Here is a 19825-nt window from a genome sequence, read left to right as displayed (position 1 = left end):
CCAGCTTCCTTCCCAGACCCTATAAGATATAAGTGTCTTGTAATTTGTACTCGAACATTCGTTGGCATATTCATAGCGTCTATCGAGGTCTACAGGGGGCAATCCCACCTGTTATTGTAAATTGCAGGTACTTTATGTCAATGCTACACCATAACTTACAGAGTTTGCCTCAAGACGCTTTCTATGAAGTCACAAGGTTCCAATCAAACCGACCATTCGTGAGATAGTCCAAGGTTAAAACCACTTTGCGACCACGTATGGGGCTTAAAATGTAGAAGAGATAGAACATGCGAGGTTCTTAATGACTGATGCCATAGTGGAAACCGGCTGCAGTAAATTATCAACATCACAATGCTAACCGGCATTGAATGAGAAGAAGAACTACAACATCTGACATACTATTGCAGGATCCCCCCCTCCATGGGAGATTGAGCTTCGTTGCGCATAACGGGATCTGCGCCTCCTTTGACGTACATTCCAGTTAGGTGGTTTCAATGTGCTCGGTCAATACCTTGCATTCCTATGCCGTATCAGAGAGAACAGTAAGCAACTGGTGGTAATCAACCCTGCACCCCTCCTCGGGCAGAAGGCTATTTCGGTACCCATCTCGGAGCCTCAAATGGAGGCTCCTGAGATCTGGTTTTCTTCGGACATAGCCAATCAAGAGCTCGCTAGCCTCTGAACAAGAGACGGTGTGTTGTGAGAAGAGACCTGAGGTGCGAGAATTACAGTCCATTATGGAATATCCCAAGGTTGGCAGCTGGAACTCCTCTGAAGCCAAAACGTTGTAAGGCCTCGGCTCTATTTGGGGGCAGTGTAGCGATTCCGAAAAATGTACCGGACTTGTGGGTGGTTGTGATGACACATATGAAAACTGGTTATCAAACGGGGGACATTCAGGCAGAGAGGCATCCGATGTCAGTATATTTTCCTCTCGTGGAGGATCATCATTCCTAGGGACAGACTTGAGGCCACCTGGTTCGCTCATTGCCTGTGCACCATTAGAGGTTATTTCCACCGTCACGCATGGAAAGGTAGAACTGACGCCAGGCACTGAATTAGACGAGGTGAGATATTCTGAAGAGAACAGCACATCTAAGCCAAGCCCAGATCCAGCCATCGCTCCGCAAGCCTCGCGCGATGGTGCGAGAGGCGGTTCAAATGACGAGTCCATCATGGATGTTATGGATTCGACAAAATACTTCAGGAGTTGGTTTTCGACCGAGAGGAGCTCTATCTTCTTTTGGAAGTTATCGACTTGAGCGTTCTGCGCGGTCTCGTAGAATTGCACTTTCTGTTCCAAATCACGAACGTGCTCCTTCTGGCGCGCACGGGAATTCCGTTGATTGTTGCGCACTCGGGCAAGGTCCTCAGCCTAGAAGACGAAGGTCAAAAATTTCCTGCCCTCGCTCAACTCAAATTGGACAAAGCAATTACCTTGCTTTTTACTCTGATCCGTGGCATTTTAGTTGTGCTAAGGAAGAGACCTTTCTCTTGGGTTTGGTTGAGATTCGCTGATTAATAAAATGTCGGTTGAGGAGGTGGAAGATCAACCCTGAAGCTATCACGTCGATGAATAGTTGAAAAAGATGAGATTGGGATTTGGGAATGGGGCTTATGTCACTACTTAGGGGCCCGGCGGGCTTGGCATTCCCAGGTTGGCTTCAGTTTCAGACAGTTGTGGGAGGTTGTCGGCGGTGACCAATGATTGGGTCTGGCAGGCCAACCGCCTGGCATTCGAACAATACAGAACTATAGTTAGCCACTAACTTCAAAACAGGGATGCCGATTGCTGGAAGTTGCAGTCTGGCTATTACTGCTGCATGTCATAGTTCATATGCGGGGAAGGACAGTGTCATTAATGATGGGGAAGACAATTCAGAGAGGCAAGGAGCAGAGTATCAGTGACTTAAGCGTGTGACGGCTCAACGCCAGACAAATAGCGCCAACATACCAAACGATGCCATACAAGCAATATGGGCAAACAATGGCTTAAGCCGCACCACACAAATGTGTATAAAGACCGTTCATCGCCTAGATAGATTTCCTTTTCTTCTTCCCCAGATTCGATATTCTCGTCGATTCATCATTATCTGCTATTCCGAGCCCGTGACAAAGTGGGGAGTTGAACCACTTATTTCAAGAGAGATTAATGGTCAGATTGGGCATTGCGCATTGCGCATTCTCTAGTGGGAATGTAGAAATACTGCAGCATGGGCGAGCCTATCTATGATAAGATCCCAAGGACTGGTTTTTGTGTATCAATTGACGACTTGACAACTTGACGACAAGGCAATTCTCCTGTATTATACATGCATTAAGCCCTAGTCCTCAGTGATGCAAGCGCAAGGAATACGGGAAGGGTGATATGTCAGTATAACTGGAAATGGCCTGTTATCAGATCTCGGTCCCTTGAATAGCAATCAGGTAAGCCTGGGTGAGCAGGCAGGTGCATTATACTGTGTAGAGAGGGGATACTGGCAACCCACTTTCTCTGCAAGTATAACTAGCAGCAGTTGCTTTCTTTTTCTTTTTCCTTCGATTCTTTTATTTGTCTTGTTTCCTGCTCATATCCTCCTCTTCCATCTCATTTCAAAGCACTCTCATCCACTTCATAATGTAGACAAGATTATACAGTCAACCACTCGCTGCGCGAGTGAGCGAAGCATAAAAAAAACATACAACAGCCGGGATTCGCTGGTGGTCACCCACCCAACTACTAACCGGCCGGCGTGTGGCTTAAGTACGGCTGAGCGGACGGGAAGCCCTTTTCTCCACACCCTATGGTCGTATGTACTAAACTAGTAGTCATAAAGGAATATAGATAGTATTCCCATCTGGTACAGCTCTAGTCTCGTTGTGTGGCCCGGTTGACACCCTTTGCGATTTACAAACTGCACTTTCCGCAGCTCCCTGGGGCCACCTCCTGGTGCTCAACCAGGGTGGATTGACTGCTATCCTGGTTGGAATGTCGCACACATCATTGAGAGGCCATGCAAATGAGGATGATGAGCTTACTATTCTACTCCCTGACACACAACAGCGCATGTCAGGGAGAGTTTGGAAACGCCCAAGACTTCTCGAGGGATATGAGGTTAAATGAGAATAGTTCTTTAACTAGTCTTGGTCTAAAAATGAAGTCTTTTCATCTGATTAATATCAAATGCGGAAATCTTCTGTCTGTGACGGCTCAGTGCTGCGTCAATGGCTGACACCGACAAACGGCACCAACATGCTAGACGAGACAGTGGTGATGTCAAACAAACGCCTATAAAACCTATGTTTCCTGTAGATAGATTTCCTCTTCTCTTTCCTCCCCAGATTTGATATTTTCGTCAATGGCTACAATAGTTTAGATAAGAACTCCGTTCAATATTATCTTCTATTCCGAGCCCGTGACAGTGATGCTTTTGAAAATGAGCTGACCCTGGAGTTGATCTGGCAGATTAAGGTTCTGAAGTGTACCAGAGCTTCCGCTTCAGTGGAAAAAAGATAAGTTGAACCTTCCCCTACTTTGACATGTAGTTCAAACTTAGTATGGCTACAAGGTTCATCTGACACTACCAATGACTTATGTTCAAGAGAACATAGAAATGTGGTGTTCAAAAATTGTGGCACCTTGGTAAATAAAATAAATCTCCTGGGGCCAGTTGATCTGCGAGACTGCGACTTGAGGAATATAAACATACCCAAGTCTATCCAGATCCAGGCAGGAATTTACCACTGTGCTTCTGTTGAACAGCATCATCAGCCCATAATGATTCCGGCAAAACTGTCTGACATTTTGAACTTTCCCCCATTACCTCAAATTGCAATTAAGCGCTCTTCATGCAGTATGCACTTCAGAGAGTGAAAGAAAAGCAAGAAAGAGACAAGAGATATGAAATGGTTCAAAATGGGTTCCAGGCTTCTTCAACAACTGATGCAAGTTCATGCGAAAGGATCTTCCTGCAAGCCTTGAAAGCCTTGGTATTTCTGCTATATTTTGAACTAAAAAAACATATAGACCTGATACTGAGCAGGTGATCAACCCTTAATGATGAAGTTTTCTTCCAATCGGATCTTCGCAATCTTGGGTTTAATAAATAGCCGCTTCCTTCCAGTGTTGCAGACCTCCAAAGCCGAGCGCCCGGGCCCATGGCACCAACTACAGTAAGTTTCGGCCCGCGTATGCCCGGCTAACCATCATTAATTTATAATTCCCAAAACAATTTAGTTGCATTATTATGATGCAATTTAGGATACTATCTGCTGAACTGTTTGGTGTCGCAATCAGTCAGATATTTTACCGCGAACCCAAACGGTTCGGCATCCGCACTTCGTCATAGCGAACACGGGCCAATTGATCTAACACTACGCTTCAAGTCGCGCAGTCACCCACGCAACCTGGCTGGCTCTCCCGCGCGGCTCGGCCGTGGATCCCCCCATGACGATGTCGCAGTGGAACAAGATCCCCGGGAACGAGAGGTGGCAGGAGCATGTAGAGTACGTGTTTGAAGAGGTTCTGGCCGCAAGGGGGAAAGCTTGTTAGGGCTGATGCGAAGATTGATGTTGTCGGGGTGGCCGAGGGGGGTTTGGCTGCTATTCGGTACTTGTCCATGGATTGTGGGTAGCATCTACCCCCTCACTTCCCAGTTTTTATCCCCTTCCTTTTCCGTTTCGATTGATGAATTGGAAAATTTGAAGGATTTGGAGGATGATGATAGTACTGAGGAGGCTGGGGAGACTGAGGGTTGATGGGATGGAGTTACATAGGCTCTTTATTCAGGTTGGGGGATGGGAATTGGCTACATGGACAGTTAACTGCTCATTATCATCCTTGACCTAAGGAATATATTTCCATTCCATACCATACAAGGAAACGGCCAATTGGGCAAGCATTAATATTCTCATCGTCATGCAAAACCATGGCAAGCCTCTCGAAACCCAGACCGGAGAGGTGAGCGGATTACTATTGCTAATAATCCTAGGTTTAGTTTGTCAAGGTGTGAGCTCTTAGCCGAGATATTCAGCCGAGGAATGGAGCTTTCTAGGCGCCTAGTATTAGAGGATAGTCGTGCAGCTTGTGCTATGTTGGAGAGCCTCACGCTCCAACATGCCCCACTCCTTATTGGCCCGCACTAGCGAGCCCACACACAGATGCCAGATAGAGGAGTCCACCCTCATCCATCTAGACAGCCACAATACAATACATAGTATCGCCAATGCCTTCCCTTGCCCATAGCCTGATCCACATGCTCTTCATCATTCGCCACATTAAATAGATGATATCAAGCCAAGTCGATTAGCGATGGAGACGGCGAATAGTAAAATCCTTGGCATGTCATGTCATAACGAGTTTGCCGAGAGAGAGATATATAGCCTTGGCAGAGGGACAACTGATAGATTACCGCCATTCCTAGAAAATATCGAGACTTCGGAACCTCTAGATGGATCCCTTCGTGATAAGGAAACTGCCATCATAGCGATCACATATTGTTTTGAGATTTTAGAAGGTTTAACAAGAATTACGTATTTTTTTATGATTTAATTTAGAATATTCGGCTTGGCACTATGCATAAATAGCTCTCATTAAGTCCCTATAGCCAGACCTAGATAGGAGATATTTTGAATACAGCAAGCACTTTCACGACCTAGTTTTGATCAGTCAAAATCTGAAGATATGGTTCTATTCAGTGGGCGGTTATTTATATACATTCTGACTTTCTTCTGTTGGATATCAATCATATCTGACCAACTATTGACCACGGCGACGAACTCCCCCTGCTCCTCCTCAATCACCGTATTGGCTTCCTCTCGTGCTGTCATCTCCGGCCAGTTGACCCCTGCTACGATTATAGTTTCTTGTGCGACTGGAAAGATCACTGCCGTCTTTGATTACGTTCTCTCCGCTACCGACTTCCCCGAGGGGACCCCATATACCGACCATTCCCCTTATGTCCTCCTCCCGGGGTTGATCGATACTCATGTTCACCTCAATCAACCGGGCCGTACAGAATGGGAGGGCTTTTACACCGGCACCCAAGCCGCCGCTTTTGGTGGGGTCACCACCGTCGTGGATATGCCATTGAATGCCATCCCACCCACCACGACGGTTGCGAACCTGAAAGAGAAAGTCGCAGCAGCCCAGGGCAAATGCTGGGTGGACGTCGGCTTTTTTGGTGGTGTCATCCCCGGCAATTCTCATGAACTTAAAGCCCTTGTCCATGAAGGTGTCCGTGGCTTTAAAGGATTCCTAATCGATAGCGGGGTAAATACCAACCTAGGTGTACTCTGTGATGCTGCAGCGCTTACCTCCCTCTAGGTTGATGAATTCCCCGCTGTCAATGCGGAAGATATCAAAAAGGCCATGGCTGAATTGGCCGACGAACCCACGACGCTTATGTTCCACGCGGAAAAGGAACCTCACGAGGAACCCCCTCCACCAACCGGACCCGCGTACAACTATTCGACTTACCTGGAATCCCGCCCGTCGACCTACGAGACTGGCGCCATTGCAGAGGTCTTGTCCCTGGCCCACCTGGCGCCCCAACTCGCCCTGCATATCGTCCACCTTTCCGCCATGGAGGCCATTCCGATGTTGCGCGAAGCCCGCGCACAAGGCGTGCCCATCACTGCAGAGACTTGCTTCCATTATCTCTCCTTGGCCTCCGAAAAGATTCGCGACGGCGACACCCGCTACAAATGTAGCCCGCCCATCCGCTCCCAAGCGAACCAGGATGCCCTGTGGGCCGAACTAGCGCGATACCCCGACGACGGCGTGCTCCAGACCGTCGTCTCGGACCATTCACCCTGCACACCGGATCTCAAGCTCCTCCCGCCGTACATCCCTCCCCACACGGATGCCCCATCCCACAACGGCAGCTTCCTCAACGCCTGGGGAGGTGTCTCTTCCGTCGGTATGGGACTCCCGATCCTGTGGACCGAATTCAGCCGCAGGAATGGCCTGACTTCTGCGCCGGAGGACGAGAATACGAACCGTGCCCTCCAAGATATCGTCCGGCTCTGCTGCATGAATACCGCCGCCCAGGTGGGTTTGGAAAAGCAGAAGGGTGACCTAGCCGTCGGAATGGACGCAGATATCTGCGTCTTCGACGACACCGCCGAGTGGCTTGTTGAGCCATCTACCATGCTGTTCCGGAATAAGGTCTCGCCTTATCAAGGCCAGAAATTGAGGGGTGTTGTTCGGGAGACTTGGCTCCGGGGTGAGCGAATATTCACTCGTGCTGCCGGATTCAGCGATGACAGGCCGTCGGGCAAACTCCTGCTGGAGAAACGGGCTAAACAGACTTGAACTTCCTCATCTGTTGGGGCCTTGACGACACGGCATAACCCCATGCATAACCCAGACCGAGACAGCTTGTTGTGACGGTTGTGACGGTTGTGACGGCTCACATACGACAGCTCAACACTGCAGCAATGGGTTATACATCACAGATGCTGCTACTCGGCTATGCCGCTAGTGGTCCTTATAAAGTCTCTTCATAATCTAGATAGATTTCCTCTTTTCTAGACCTGGACATGGGTACAGATTTCAGAATCGAAATACCCAAGTGGGTCCTTTTACCCAAGAAGCTAGTGTATTTACAGGAATTACGTGTAACGCCGTAGTGTATGACTTAGGCGTCTATATGATCAAACGACCGTTTCGGCTACGAATCGTTATCGGCTCGTTATCGTAAATATACTTTATGCACGAAGAGGGTTTTATGTAGGGTAATGAACGAATCGCCTGATTCTCTATCTATGAGCATAATAGTTTATTTATACCTGACGTTCGACAGTGTGCCGATAGCGAGCCCTCGTCCAGAACTGTCGACACTTTGATACTGATATATGCCTGATCTCTCAGGCTGCCATGCTCGCGCGGTTAGTTACACCCTCTCTCACCTTAACCGAGTACTTAGAGAAGCCCACCGGAGAACTCTTCCAGCAGAATCAGCGACTATCACTGGAACAATGTGACAACATTCTTTTTCACCCAAACAGATGAGTATTGAGGAAGCATCCTTGTCAAGCATCGGCTTCAGTATGTTTGCCATGTCTTCTTTTCGATTAGTATGAGCTGTTTGTCGAGAATCGGTTATGTTCAGTAGCGGCGAGTACTTTGATATGATTTTCCTTGAGTTTTCGTCTCGATCGTTGATATCAGGTTTGTTTCTGTATCGACTTGGGACCGAATTCCGAAATCCAACATTGTTTTTCAGTGGTGTTTGTGAGGAGTGATCTGGTCCCATGTTTTCAGGAAATGAAGAACCTTGATTAACATGAGCCAACGGCAATGGACTGGGCTCCGACTTGTGGCGTGAAAAGACTTTATTTATCCACGGCACATTGACGACACGGCTGGAACTGGGCTGCTGATCAGGGTCAATATGCCCCGGTCGTAACAAGACCGGGGCAGGCTGACGAACATCTTCCATTTTTTCCACAAGAGCGAGTTAACCCCAAACAGAAGGCTCTAGTTTCCTTTGTGTTGATTATAGAAATGGCAAAGTATTGAGCCCGAGAGATGACTGCTGGCGAAAGTCCAATAGCGGCCGCCAAGCGGGCAGCCCAAAGGATACACTGGCAATGCTTTGCACAATTCTGGGCCGAGAAGGCTCCCAATCGCTACAAGGACCTTGGCATAGCCATAGAGAAACGGCCACCAGAGCTCCAGCTCCCCCGAGCAGCTCTGGGCCGCCTCCTCGCTGCCAGGAGCGGCCATGGTGACTTTGCAGAGTACCACGAGCGCTTTAGACATGATTATGCTTTGCTGACATGCTCATGTGGCCGCAGAAAGGAGCCCTCCCACTTCTATTTTTGCCATGAGGGTCGCAAAGCAGTAGCACATCCATAGGGCCAACAACCAATAACAGACATCCTCACCAAAAAAACAGGATTCACTGCATATGCAGATTGGCTGGGAAAATCACAATTTTATACAGCCATCTGCAGACGCTATTAGGATGCTATATGCATCAAATCTGGGAACCTCTAGGCTTACCTCTGGCTCCCTCCTCCTCCTCCTCCTCCTCCTCCTCCTCCTCCTCCTCCTCCCTCTTATTCTCTTTCCCCTCCATTTTTCTTTTGTTCATCCTCCCCTTTTCTGTTTCCTTCCCTCGATTTCCTTAAGGAAACCCCAAGATACCCAATTTGCTGTTTAACAGTTGCGAAAACCCAAGCAGCCCCCCGCGTGGGGGGCTACCTGTATTTAGATGATAGATGATAGTTTAGCTAGCTGATAGGCAGGTCCGGTCTGCCCGTCGTATGTCCCGCTCCGAGACCAGGGATTCCCCGCTTCCGAGGATTCCAAGGATGCGTGGAAGGACCCGATCCTCGACGTAAAATAGAGACAACATACACATACTAAACTAAACTAAAAGCAGCCGTTTCTTGCCTCCCATTCACCGTCTCATTCTTATCAAAGTTCGACGCGCAGAAAAGAGTGAAATGGACCCCTGGATACATGTGGGATGGAAACTTGAAGCATGAGGTTGGAAGTACCAAGGCTCCAAACCACTTGATCTAGTGGATACAAGTGAGATCACTATGGATGAATACCTAGAGGAGAAATATATACTTTTTCAAGCATCGAGGGTCCAAGAAGGGACGAGGTCATGCCTTCCAGAACCGTAAGCCTAATAGCTAAATTTATCACTACGAATAATTCGTTGCAACAAGACATGTTTTGTTCCAGTATTCTACCGTTTGTGTTGAACGTGGTTAATTCTAGCTCCAATCATTATAACAGCCACTGTTCCACCACCAAAATCTTATCGGATACCATTCCAAACCTCAACATTTCATTTTCTCCAATGGATCCTTATCAGAACACCTTGCGCTGATCCCTGTCTGAATTTGTTCGTGCAGAATGCATTTGGGTGAGGCGACTTGAAAGACAAAACGACATCTGGACGATCTCTTCTCTCATTTGCCAGCGGTCCTTTGCCACGCACCATTGACATTTGTCCACACACCAATACATATAAAGTCCTCACCCCACTGCCATAGTCATCCAAACCACACATTGACATGGCACCAAAGCTTTTCTCGAAAATTTTCAAGCGCAAAAAAGAACCACCCCCCAAGTTCAACTTGAAAGAATGGTCTCCACTTGCAATAGGAATTTCAGATTCCACCTGTGAGATCAACGGCGACATATTCAATAGATGGAAGCTTCCAATCCCGTCACCAGAGCAGCGCGTATGCAAGATTGGCGCTCGAGAGCGCAACTCGCAAAAACAGAGCATCTTCTTTGGGTTACCTGTTGAGATAAGGAGGCTTATATACATTGAGCTTATGGGTAATCGACGAGTACACACTCGACACGTATGGAAGAAGCCATCGCCATTTAGGCCGCAGCCAATACAAGGCGGAGCCCGTTGGGATTGGTGGCATTGTGTCTGTAACAAATCAAACAGCTTCCCTGAGGACCCTGATTTTGACCACTGTCGGAACTGGGAATATGAGGTGGATCTAAACGTGAGAAATCCGAAAATTAACGGCGTGGAGTGGCTTGGGAGCTGTCAAATCGGGTGAGTCTCTATCCCCTAATATCTGAACAGTGCCTGATATTATGTCGCAGTTATGAAGAAGCATTAGAGATTCTCTACAAGACAAATGTCTTTGTGATGGACAGGGCCCTGGACACGCCTTTCCTGATGTCGAGACTAATGTCGCCACGTTGTGCCTCTTATATAACATTGATGGATATCTCTTTCCCTGTTGGTGTTGGTGGCCCTGGGTACAATGAAAATGATTGGAAGTCGACATATACCGCATTTTTCGATTTGTTTGGGGAGACTTTCCACGGTGTGCATCGCCTACGCTTGCAACTTCAAATGCCGCCGTGGGAGGCTTTCAGCGAGGATTTCAAGGAGCAATGGATGGACATACTTCTCGGGCCATTTGATAGACTTTCAAAAGGTCGAGAGTGGACTCAACTGCAGCTTTGCGTTCCATACAACTGGCACGAACACTTCGAGAAATTCAAAGAATCAATGCCATGTCAAGCCAAGTGGGAGCTCTCTGAGACTATGTGGTCTCAGCAATGGGATATTCATTGTGTTGGAATGAGTTAATAGTATTCAACTTGCTGGTTTTCAGCTCCAGCAGTTGACCTCACATACCTATCTATTTCAATAATCTAAAGAATTTCAGAGATTTGGTTTCTGGGTTTCTAATGTCGATACTGGAATTTGTGTTATATCTCCATTTTCATCAGTGATCTATGTCAGATACTTTGAAATAATATTGTCTAATTACTTTCTAGCTCTTAGATGTGACAGGTACCGGGGTTCCACTAGTGATTGTCGTGATTGGACCGGTAGTTCCGATGCACACGAAAACGGAGGCTTGTAAGCCCGCGCAGTCCGTGTTCACAGCCGGGTTCCAGCTGTAGAAGTCACTATGTCGAGCCAGTTAGCTTCTCTAGAACTATCATTTGAGCTAGACTAAGAAGCCCAGCTACAGCAACGGGGAACTTACGTTTGAGCAATACCTGCCTCAGATGCTATATCCGTGCAACCTTCTCCCTTTTGTACATCATAGAAACGAAGGCACCCGGACACCATTCCAGTCTATAACACTGTTAGTGAAGTCACGCAATCAAAGGGGGAAACCAGACTCACTTGTGTTGGGGTTGGGGTTACAGGAACAGGGGTGCCACTAGAGATTGTAGTTGCATATCCTGACACTCCAATGCAAACAAACTCCCCAGATTGTAGGCCAGAGCAGTCACTCTTGATGGCTGGATTCCAACTGTAGAAGTCATCAAGTGCCACTCCGGCCTCTTGGGCAATGTCATAACAATAATTATTGGTCTGGACCTTGTAGAATCGAATACAATCACCAGTTATGCCGGTCTGGGTGAATGCATTAGCTATGGGCAAAAGTGAAGTACGTTTTCATGCATACCTGAACAGGGAATGGGCGGGTTACCCCAGACGCCGTGGATGTGGAAGTCCTAGAGGAGGTGGATAATGACGTTGAAGAAGATGAAATGCTGGCTGACGATATGCTCGTAGAATTGCTGGGAGCGTCAACACAGATATAGGTGTTCGATTTCAATCCAGTGCAATTTGCTCCAAGAGAAGGATTCCAGGACTCAAGATTAACGACGGAAATTCCATTTGTATCAGCAATTGTTGTACAGTTATCGTTCCTTTGAATGTTAGCATAGAGCAGCCTGAAGGAAAGAGGGTAGCTTACGTTCCGACCAGCCAGTACTCTGAGCAACTTGAAATGGTACCAGCCGGGATAGTGGGAGTTGGAAGAGAAGTCATAGATCCAGTTCGGGTGGTGGGCGTGTCTGGAACAGCGGCGCAATAGTAATCGCCGTCAACCAAGCCAGAGCAATCGGACTTGACAGCAGGGTTCCATTTCAAGAAGTCAGACTTCGAGAAGGTGCCGAACTGTTCTAGAATCAGATCGCAGTCATCCCCGTCGCTGGCCTTGTACCAAGCTTTACAGCTGGAGGTAATCCCTGTCTGCACAGGGGATGGCTGAACGGTCATTGTTGATGGCATGGGCATCGCGGTCCCGTTCCAAATACAATAATAGTAACCTGACTTGATACCAGAACAGTCTGTTCCGACGGCTGGATTCCATTCGACGAATTGATCTTCAGTCAAAAAGCCTTCTGAGGAAACAATGCTCTCGCACGTATCTGTCTTTGACATGTTAGCCATAAACTCATACGAAAGGTCGTAGACGTACCTCATCTGCAATATAATAGTCCTGGCAAGCAGTGGCAATACCGCTTTGAACAGGGCTAGCGGAGAAGTCTGTATCCGTAGCGAGTGGCGCAGTGTATGTCCACGTCGGGTACCAGGCTGCAGTGCTTCCATTGTCACTGTTCAAGACTTGCGGTTTGATTCTGACAGAGTACCAGTATCCATAATAGATGTTGGTGCAGTTTTCACTGACAGCTGGGTTCCGATCAAGACTGCAAAATCAAAGTGAGCTTTTGGTTCATAGGATACATTTAATCACATCGGGACATGCTCACAAATCGTTTTTGTTCATCCACGTGGAGTACTTAAACACGATACTTTTACAAGTATCACTTTGCTTTGCCTGATACCAATTATTACCTAAAATTCAGGTCAGTCGAGACGCTCGAAGTCATTTGGAATCAAAAGAAATCTCACAAGCACTGGGTTGACCGGTCTGTGTCTGAGATGGTGGCCAAGTCCGTAATCGTAACGGGGTTGGTCGTCTTGTTGTATGAAAGGAGGACGTTCCAATTGCGGAAGTGGTCGTCTTCGAGCCTGTGCCTGAGTTGGATGTGCTGGTTTTCCCCGATGTTGAGACGGCTGCACCAACTCCAACACAGTAAGAGACTCCAATTTCCACTGTACATGAGTCACCCACGGCAGCATTCCAGGCTTCAAATTGGTCTTGCGTGATGCCAAAAGCTTGAGTGATGCTCCAGCACGAAAGGAGCCAGGTGTCAAGCCTGAGACTAATGAACTCCCAACACACAAGCCCAGGTTATCCTTTAGGATATACTTTGTCTCGAGGCCTCTTCCGCTCACCGAAGTTACAGGTGTTGTTGGCTCGGCATTTCCCACAAGGAACAATTCCATCGCACTAGATATAGTCAGATCAAGGCCGCGGGTGTTGGAAGTGGGAAAATTTGGATGTTATGCTGCTTCTATCTATATTTCTGCCTTTTTTGTTCTACAGCGGTTACAAGCCTTGAGAGTTCTCTTTTTAACCCCTTCACTACTAGAATTGGGTTTGCCTCCTAGTACTGGTGACTTTTGGCGCGAGGTCATGAAGAATGGATACACTGTTTTGCCAGGCTTTGAAAGCTGGCTACTGGTTAAATGTTGTTGAATATTGAGTTTATAGAACAGTATCAGTAATGCATTCTGACATAGGGAGTGGTGGTGACAATGAAATTATACCTAGGTAAAATTTAGATACAAGGAGGGCATAACTATTGCGACATCTCAAGCACCATGGATTGGCGGACGGAACAGACAGGACTATTTTCTTACAGACTTGATATCCCAATCCTCGCTGCATTGTTACCGCCTCGTACCAAAAAACCGTTCATCGTTATTGCAGGAGAAGAGGAGCGTTGGCCAGTCGGAGCCCTTCTTGGGCAATCTTTCGGGCGGGATCTGTAGCTTCCGGTATTTAGCTTCTGGTATTGAAAATACGGCCCCAACTCTGAAGAACCCTTCAGCACTGCGATATAGCTCTTGTATAATTCGTTGATCTCTTTTAGTGTATCTACAAGGGGGAAATACTGGGTCTATCTTCTGTTCCTCAGAGTGGGCCGGCCGGATGTGCTATTCCGGACTGATATCAAGGCTTTTATTCGGTTTTTTTTCATATGTATGCCCAGAGCGTCCTCCAAGTCCTAACTACCTAGTTCCATTCAGGCAGTCATGACTCCATCCATAATGACCTATAAAAAGTGATCCTTCGGTTACTTTTTCACCGATAATTACAGTCCCGGCTAGTATCAACATGAAATCCCGATGACATCCGGATATCAGCGGGAACAAAATTAATTTATCATCTAGTGCTATAGTTAACTATGTTATCGGGACATTACCACAAATGACTGACAGGTCCGCCTCGTTCTTGTCTACTCTTCTAAAAACGAATTTGGTTTCAATTCTTGTCCACTATGTCAGTTTTAGGTGGAATCCCTGCCATGGATAGTTCGGAGTACCAGCAGCGCCTGGGAGCTGGACTTGAAGTGAGGGATACCGACACTGTATCATCTACAACCCAGATCGACAAAATGGATGGTAATCAGCTTGCAGTCGACATGGAGGATGAGATTGAGGAGATGGTAAGGCAGCTGACTCGTCACTCTACCCATTTTTCGTCCTCAAATGCAAAGAATCCCTTCTTCGAGGAAGATAAGGAAACTACCTGGCATCCGGACAGTCCATTTTTCAAGCCAAAGGACTGGGTTCGATCCCTCATCGCTGCTCAGTCGCAAGACCCAGAGCGATTTCTTCAACGTTCGGTGGGCGTTGCATTCAAAAACCTCCACGTGCATGGTTTCGGAAGTCCAACCGATTACCAGAAGGATGTGTTCAACGCCCTTCTGAGTGTTGGTGGCCTTGTGCGCAACATCATCGGCGTTGGGAAGCAGAAAGTTCACATTCTCAATAACTTCAACGGACTGGTCCGTAGTGGAGAGATGTTGGTGGTCTTGGGTCGTCCTGGAAGGTAAGCCTGCAGAAGCAAAATGTGAATCTTAGGTCGACATTGGACACCTTCTGACAGAATTCTTCCTAGTGGCTGTTCAACATTCCTCAAGAGCATCGCCGGCGAGATGAACGGTATCTATGTCAATGATGATAGTTATATGAACTATCAAGGTATGCCACCAGTTCCGGAAAAGTCTGATGCGATATTAGCAACTGATCAATCCACTACGACAGGAATCTCGGCTCCGACTATGCACAAGCAATTCCGTGGAGAGGCCATCTTCAGCGCTGAAACTGATGTGCATTTCCCGCAGCTCACGGTTGGTGAGACTTTGACATTCGCCGCCATGGCGCGTGCACCGCGCACGCGTTTCCCGAACCTGACTCGAAAGGAATACGCTGAACATCTTCGTGACGTGGTGATGACAATGCTAGGACTCAAGCACACGTTCAATACTCGTGTTGGCAATGACTTCGTGCGGGGAGTCAGCGGAGGTGAGCGCAAGCGAGTGAGCATTGCAGAAGCCATTCTCAGTGGTGCCCCGCTTCAGTGCTGGGACAACAGCACACGGGGTCTTGATAGTGCCAATGCTTTGGAATTCTGCAAGAACATTCGCTTGATGAGTGATTATACGGGAACCACGGCCTGTGTTGCAATTTATCAAGCTTCGCAAAATGCCTATGATGTAAGGCTCAAGGCAACATAGAAAGCTTGTCTTCTATAACCCGAGAATGTATGGCTAACAATGTTCGACTTTTACAGGTCTTTGACAAGGTCGTTGTGCTTTACGAGGGTGAACAGATTTACTTCGGCCCAACCGGAGAAGCTCGTAAATTCTTTACCAACATGGGCTTTGACTGCCCGTCGCGCCAGACTACAGCCGATTTCCTCACATCCTTGACTAGCCCAACTGAGCGCAGGGTGAAGCCAGGTTACGAAGCTAAAGTGCCTCGGACACCCGCGGAGTTCGCGCAGCGATGGCAAAGAAGTCAGGAATGCGCTCGCCTCCTGCGGGAGATTGATACCTTTGACAAGGAACATCCGATCGGTGGCCAGTCCCTTACTACTTTCAGTGAAGCACGCCGTTTGATGCAGTCAAAGCGACAGTCAGTCTTGTTGAGTTTGTAGTATGATTGGTTCGATGAAACTGACGTTGATCTATTAGGCGCCTCAAATCTCCCTACACACTCTCGGTTCTCGAGCAGATCAATCTTAACCTTGTTCGTGGGTTCCAGCGTCTCAAGGCTGACATGACTTTAACCTACTCGGCTCTCTTCGGCAATTTCTTTATCTCTCTGATCTTAGGAAGTGTGTTTTACAACCTTCCCGGAGACACATCCAGCTTCTTCTCGCGAGGAGTTCTTCTCTTCTATGCAGTTTTGCTTGCTGCGTTTGCCAGTGCTCTCGAGGTATGTTACAGCCTTATGAAAGGTCTTGATGACCAGTATCAGAGGAATCTTCTAACAATTGTATGATAGATCTTGACACTCTACGCCCAGAGACCAATCGTGGAAAAGCAATCTCGATATGCCTTCTATCACCCATTTACAGAGGCAGCTGCATCCATGCTGTGCGATATCCCCTATAAATTGACAAACTCTGTCACATTCAATCTTCCCCTCTACTTCCTGTCCAACCTCAAGCGTGAGCCGGGAGCATTTTTTATCTTCTGGCTGTTCTCGATCATGACCACATTGACTATGTCAATGGTCTTCCGGACATTTGGTGCTGCCTCGCGCTCTCTAGCTCAAGCGCTGGTTCCTGCTGCCCTGCTCATCCTTGGTCTAGTGATCTATACAGGTTTCATCATTCCCACCAAAGATATGCTGGGATGGTCTCGCTGGATGAACTACATTGACCCTATTGCGTATTCATTTGAAAGCATGATGGTCAATGAATTCCGCAATAGGAAATTTCCCTGTACATCTTTTGTTCCTTCTGGCGAGGGCTACGAGAATGTGGATTCCATCAACACCATTTGCAGCACTGTCTCATCCACGGCAGGAGATCCTAACATTGATGGAGATGCCTACTTGCAAACTGCATATGCGTATTCCAACGGCCATCTCTGGCGCAACCTGGGTATCGTCATCGCTTTCATGATATTTTTCATGTGCGTTTATCTTATTGCGACCGAATACATCACCGAGGCTCCCTCCAAAGGCGAAGTCCTTCTTTTCCGCCGGGGCAACCAGCCGAAACACCTACAAGAAGATGCCGAAAACACCCCAGATGCAGCTTACCGGGCTGATGAGAACGCCGAGGGTACCGGTGCCAATATTCAGCGTCAAACTGCCATCTTCCAATGGCAGGACCTTTGCTATGATATTAAGATCAAGAATGAGCCTCGTCGCATTCTCGACAATGTGAACGGATGGGTAAAGCCCGGCACGGCGACTGCATTGATGGTGAGTCTTTCTTTCCCCACAGTGAGGTACAGTCCACTCAACTTCTCCAGGGTGTTTCCGGTGCGGGAAAAACTACGCTGCTTGATGTTCTTGCAACTCGAGTGACTATGGGTGTTGTCACTGGCGATGTCCTGGTGGATGGACAACCCCGAGACGATTCATTCCAGCGCAAAACCGGCTATGTCCAACAGCAAGATGTTCATTTGCCTACCTCAACAGTGCGAGAAGCTTTGCAATTCAGTGCTATACTCCGACAGCCTGCGCACCTCAGTCGCCAGGAAAAACTAGCCTACGTTGAGGAAGTACTGGAGTTGTTAGGCATGCAGTCATACGCCGACGCGGTGGTTGGTGTTCCAGGTGAAGGTATGTTTTGTTCCTGAATCTCGATACACTTTCCCTATTCACTCTTTTTAATCTGGATTCCTGACGGCTTGTAGGATTAAATGTTGAGCAGCGCAAGCGCTTGACGATTGGCGTGGAGTTAGCTGCTCGACCACAGTTACTGCTTTTCCTGGATGAGCCAACCTCAGGGTTAGACAGCCAAACCTCGTGGTCAATTCTGGACTTGATCGAGATCCTCACAAAGCACGGACAGGCCATTCTATGTACTATCCACCAACCTTCTGCGATGTTATTCCAACGGTTCGACCGACTCTTGTTCCTCGCTAAAGGAGGACGCACTGTCTATTTCGGGCAGATTGGCGAAAACTCCTCGATATTGGCAGACTATTTCATGCGCAACGGTGGTCACACTCTGGCCGATGGCGAAAATCCAGCAGAATGGATGCTTGATGTGATTGGTGCTGCACCTGGGTCTCACAGTGATATTGATTGGCCTGCAGTTTGGAACAAAAGTCCAGAAAAGGAAGCTGTTGTTCACCACTTAGGCGAGCTCAAGTCTACTCTTTCTCAGAAAGAGAAAGAAACCGGTACAAATGCAGACTATCGTGAGTTTGCGTCTCCGACAAGCGTACAACTTTGGGAATGTCTTTCTCGGGTCTTCTCCCAATATTGGTGCACCCCATCCTACATCTACTCAAAGCTCATTCTCTCAATTCTCACGGCGCTTTACAATGGGTTCTCATTTTTCCATGCAAAGAACACCCAGCAAGGACTCCAGAACCAAATGTTCAGCATCTTTATGCTCATGACTATATTTGGAAACCTTGTGCAGCAGATCATGCCGAACTTCATTATTCAACGATCTATCTTTGAAGTACGCGAGCGTCCTTCTAAGATGTATTCGTGGCGTGTGTTTATGGCGTCCAATATTCTGGTTGAGCTGCCCTGGAACCTCCTTGTTGCCGTGTTGATGTTCTTCTGCTGGTACTACCCGGTTGGCCTGTACCAAAACGCCCAGCCAACCGACGCCGTGCATGAGCGCGGTGCGCTGATGTTCTTGTACTTGTTGATGTTCCTGTGGTTCACGTCTACATTCTCGCACATGGTCGTCGCGGGCGTGGAGAATGCGGAAACAGGAGGCAACATTGCGAATTTGCTCTTCTCTCTTCTCCTACTATTCTGCGGGTATGTTATTTCCTAATTTTCTATTTAATGATTCAAGGGTATTAACAAGTTCTGTTACCAGTGTCGTCTCCACGCCAGAGGCCATGCCCGGGTTCTGGATTTTTATGTACCGCGTTTCCCCCTTCACCTATCTTGTATCTGGAATGCTTTCTACCGCTGTTAGTGGGACAAGCGTCACATGCAGTGCAATCGAAACACTCGTCTTCAACCCCCCGGATAGCCAGACTTGCTACGACTATCTGAACCCATATGCCGTCCGGACTGGAGGGTATATCGAGAACCCCAACGCAACGAGTTCGTGCTCATACTGCCCCATGGCCTCTACCGATACTTTTCTTGCCCAGGTAAACTCTTACTGGGGCGAAGCGTGGCGGAACTTTGGAATACTGTGGGCTTACCTGGCGTTCAACATCGTGGTTGCACTTGGAATCTATTGGTTGGCGCGGGTTCCCAAGGGAAGTAAGGCAAAGGGCAGTGTTTGAAAGGCAGATGCTCAAAAGTGGTGAGCAGTTATTTCATGTTGATGGGGGTTTCTGTTCTATGTCAATGGCGACATAATCATGTCATTTGTCGTGAATGGCATAGTTTGTAATTGCATCTAATCATTCCTTTCATTTTCTTTTTATATAGATCTTTCTTATTTATTGTTTCAACAATAGTAGTTTTAAGGGTGATATTCTCTCTTTGATCAAGCCCACAAACCCACCATATTTACTACGCCA

General features: G+C 47.6%; 6 protein-coding genes across 6 annotated transcripts; 4 read left to right on the top strand and 2 right to left on the bottom strand.

Annotated features, from left to right (window-relative positions):
• Positions 1–265: 265 nt before the first annotated feature.
• ASPGLDRAFT_46623 (bZIP transcription factor) lies at positions 266–1525 on the bottom strand. Its single transcript, XM_022546487.1, has 3 exons — positions 1438–1525; positions 1046–1375; positions 266–991 (listed from the first exon to the last, which is right to left on the bottom strand). The coding sequence occupies exons 1-3, from the start codon at positions 1462–1464 to the stop codon at positions 521–523; spliced, it is 828 nt and encodes a 275-aa protein (XP_022401421.1). The 5' UTR covers positions 1465–1525; the 3' UTR covers positions 266–520.
• Positions 1526–4364: 2839 nt separating this feature from the next.
• ASPGLDRAFT_46621 (uncharacterized protein) lies at positions 4365–4845 on the top strand. Its single transcript, XM_022546486.1, has one exon. It carries the CDS (start codon positions 4549–4551, stop codon positions 4735–4737), a length of 189 nt encoding a protein of 62 aa, XP_022401420.1. The 5' UTR covers positions 4365–4548; the 3' UTR covers positions 4738–4845.
• Positions 4846–5662: 817 nt separating this feature from the next.
• ASPGLDRAFT_170628 (uncharacterized protein) lies at positions 5663–7653 on the top strand (the record flags this gene model as incomplete). Its single annotated transcript, XM_022542721.1, has 2 exons — positions 5663–6250; positions 6305–7653. 2 exons carry the CDS (start codon positions 5663–5665, stop codon positions 7292–7294), a joined length of 1578 nt encoding a protein of 525 aa, XP_022401419.1. The 3' UTR covers positions 7295–7653.
• Positions 7654–10017: 2364 nt separating this feature from the next.
• On the top strand, positions 10018–11066 carry ASPGLDRAFT_25387 (uncharacterized protein; the record flags this gene model as incomplete). The annotated part of the gene is made up of 2 exons (XM_022543482.1): positions 10018–10520; positions 10571–11066. The coding sequence occupies 2 exons, from the start codon at positions 10018–10020 to the stop codon at positions 11064–11066; spliced, it is 999 nt and encodes a 332-aa protein (XP_022401418.1).
• A 187-nt stretch (positions 11067–11253) lies between these two features.
• On the bottom strand, positions 11254–13011 carry ASPGLDRAFT_35197 (LysM peptidoglycan-binding domain-containing protein; the record flags this gene model as incomplete). The annotated part of the gene is made up of 7 exons (XM_022544530.1): positions 11254–11392; positions 11473–11564; positions 11616–11849; positions 11902–12148; positions 12196–12656; positions 12703–12931; positions 12995–13011. The coding sequence occupies 7 exons, from the start codon at positions 13009–13011 to the stop codon at positions 11254–11256; spliced, it is 1419 nt and encodes a 472-aa protein (XP_022401417.1).
• A 1267-nt stretch (positions 13012–14278) lies between these two features.
• Positions 14279–19799, top strand: ASPGLDRAFT_148750 (uncharacterized protein). Its single transcript, XM_022541975.1, has 9 exons — positions 14279–15186; positions 15256–15338; positions 15402–15853; positions 15931–16274; positions 16334–16577; positions 16647–17576; positions 17627–17939; positions 18014–19103; positions 19165–19799. Exons 1-9 carry the CDS (start codon positions 14633–14635, stop codon positions 19583–19585), a joined length of 4431 nt encoding a protein of 1476 aa, XP_022401416.1. The 5' UTR covers positions 14279–14632; the 3' UTR covers positions 19586–19799.
• The last annotated feature ends 26 nt before the right edge of the window (positions 19800–19825 follow it).

Source organism: Aspergillus glaucus (genome assembly GCF_001890805.1).
Source record: "Aspergillus glaucus CBS 516.65 unplaced genomic scaffold ASPGLscaffold_9, whole genome shotgun sequence".
In the NCBI taxonomy this organism is placed as follows: domain Eukaryota; kingdom Fungi; phylum Ascomycota; class Eurotiomycetes; order Eurotiales; family Aspergillaceae; genus Aspergillus; species Aspergillus glaucus.
Note: the sequence above shows the minus strand (reverse complement) of the source record. Positions and strands in the feature narration are given on the sequence as shown.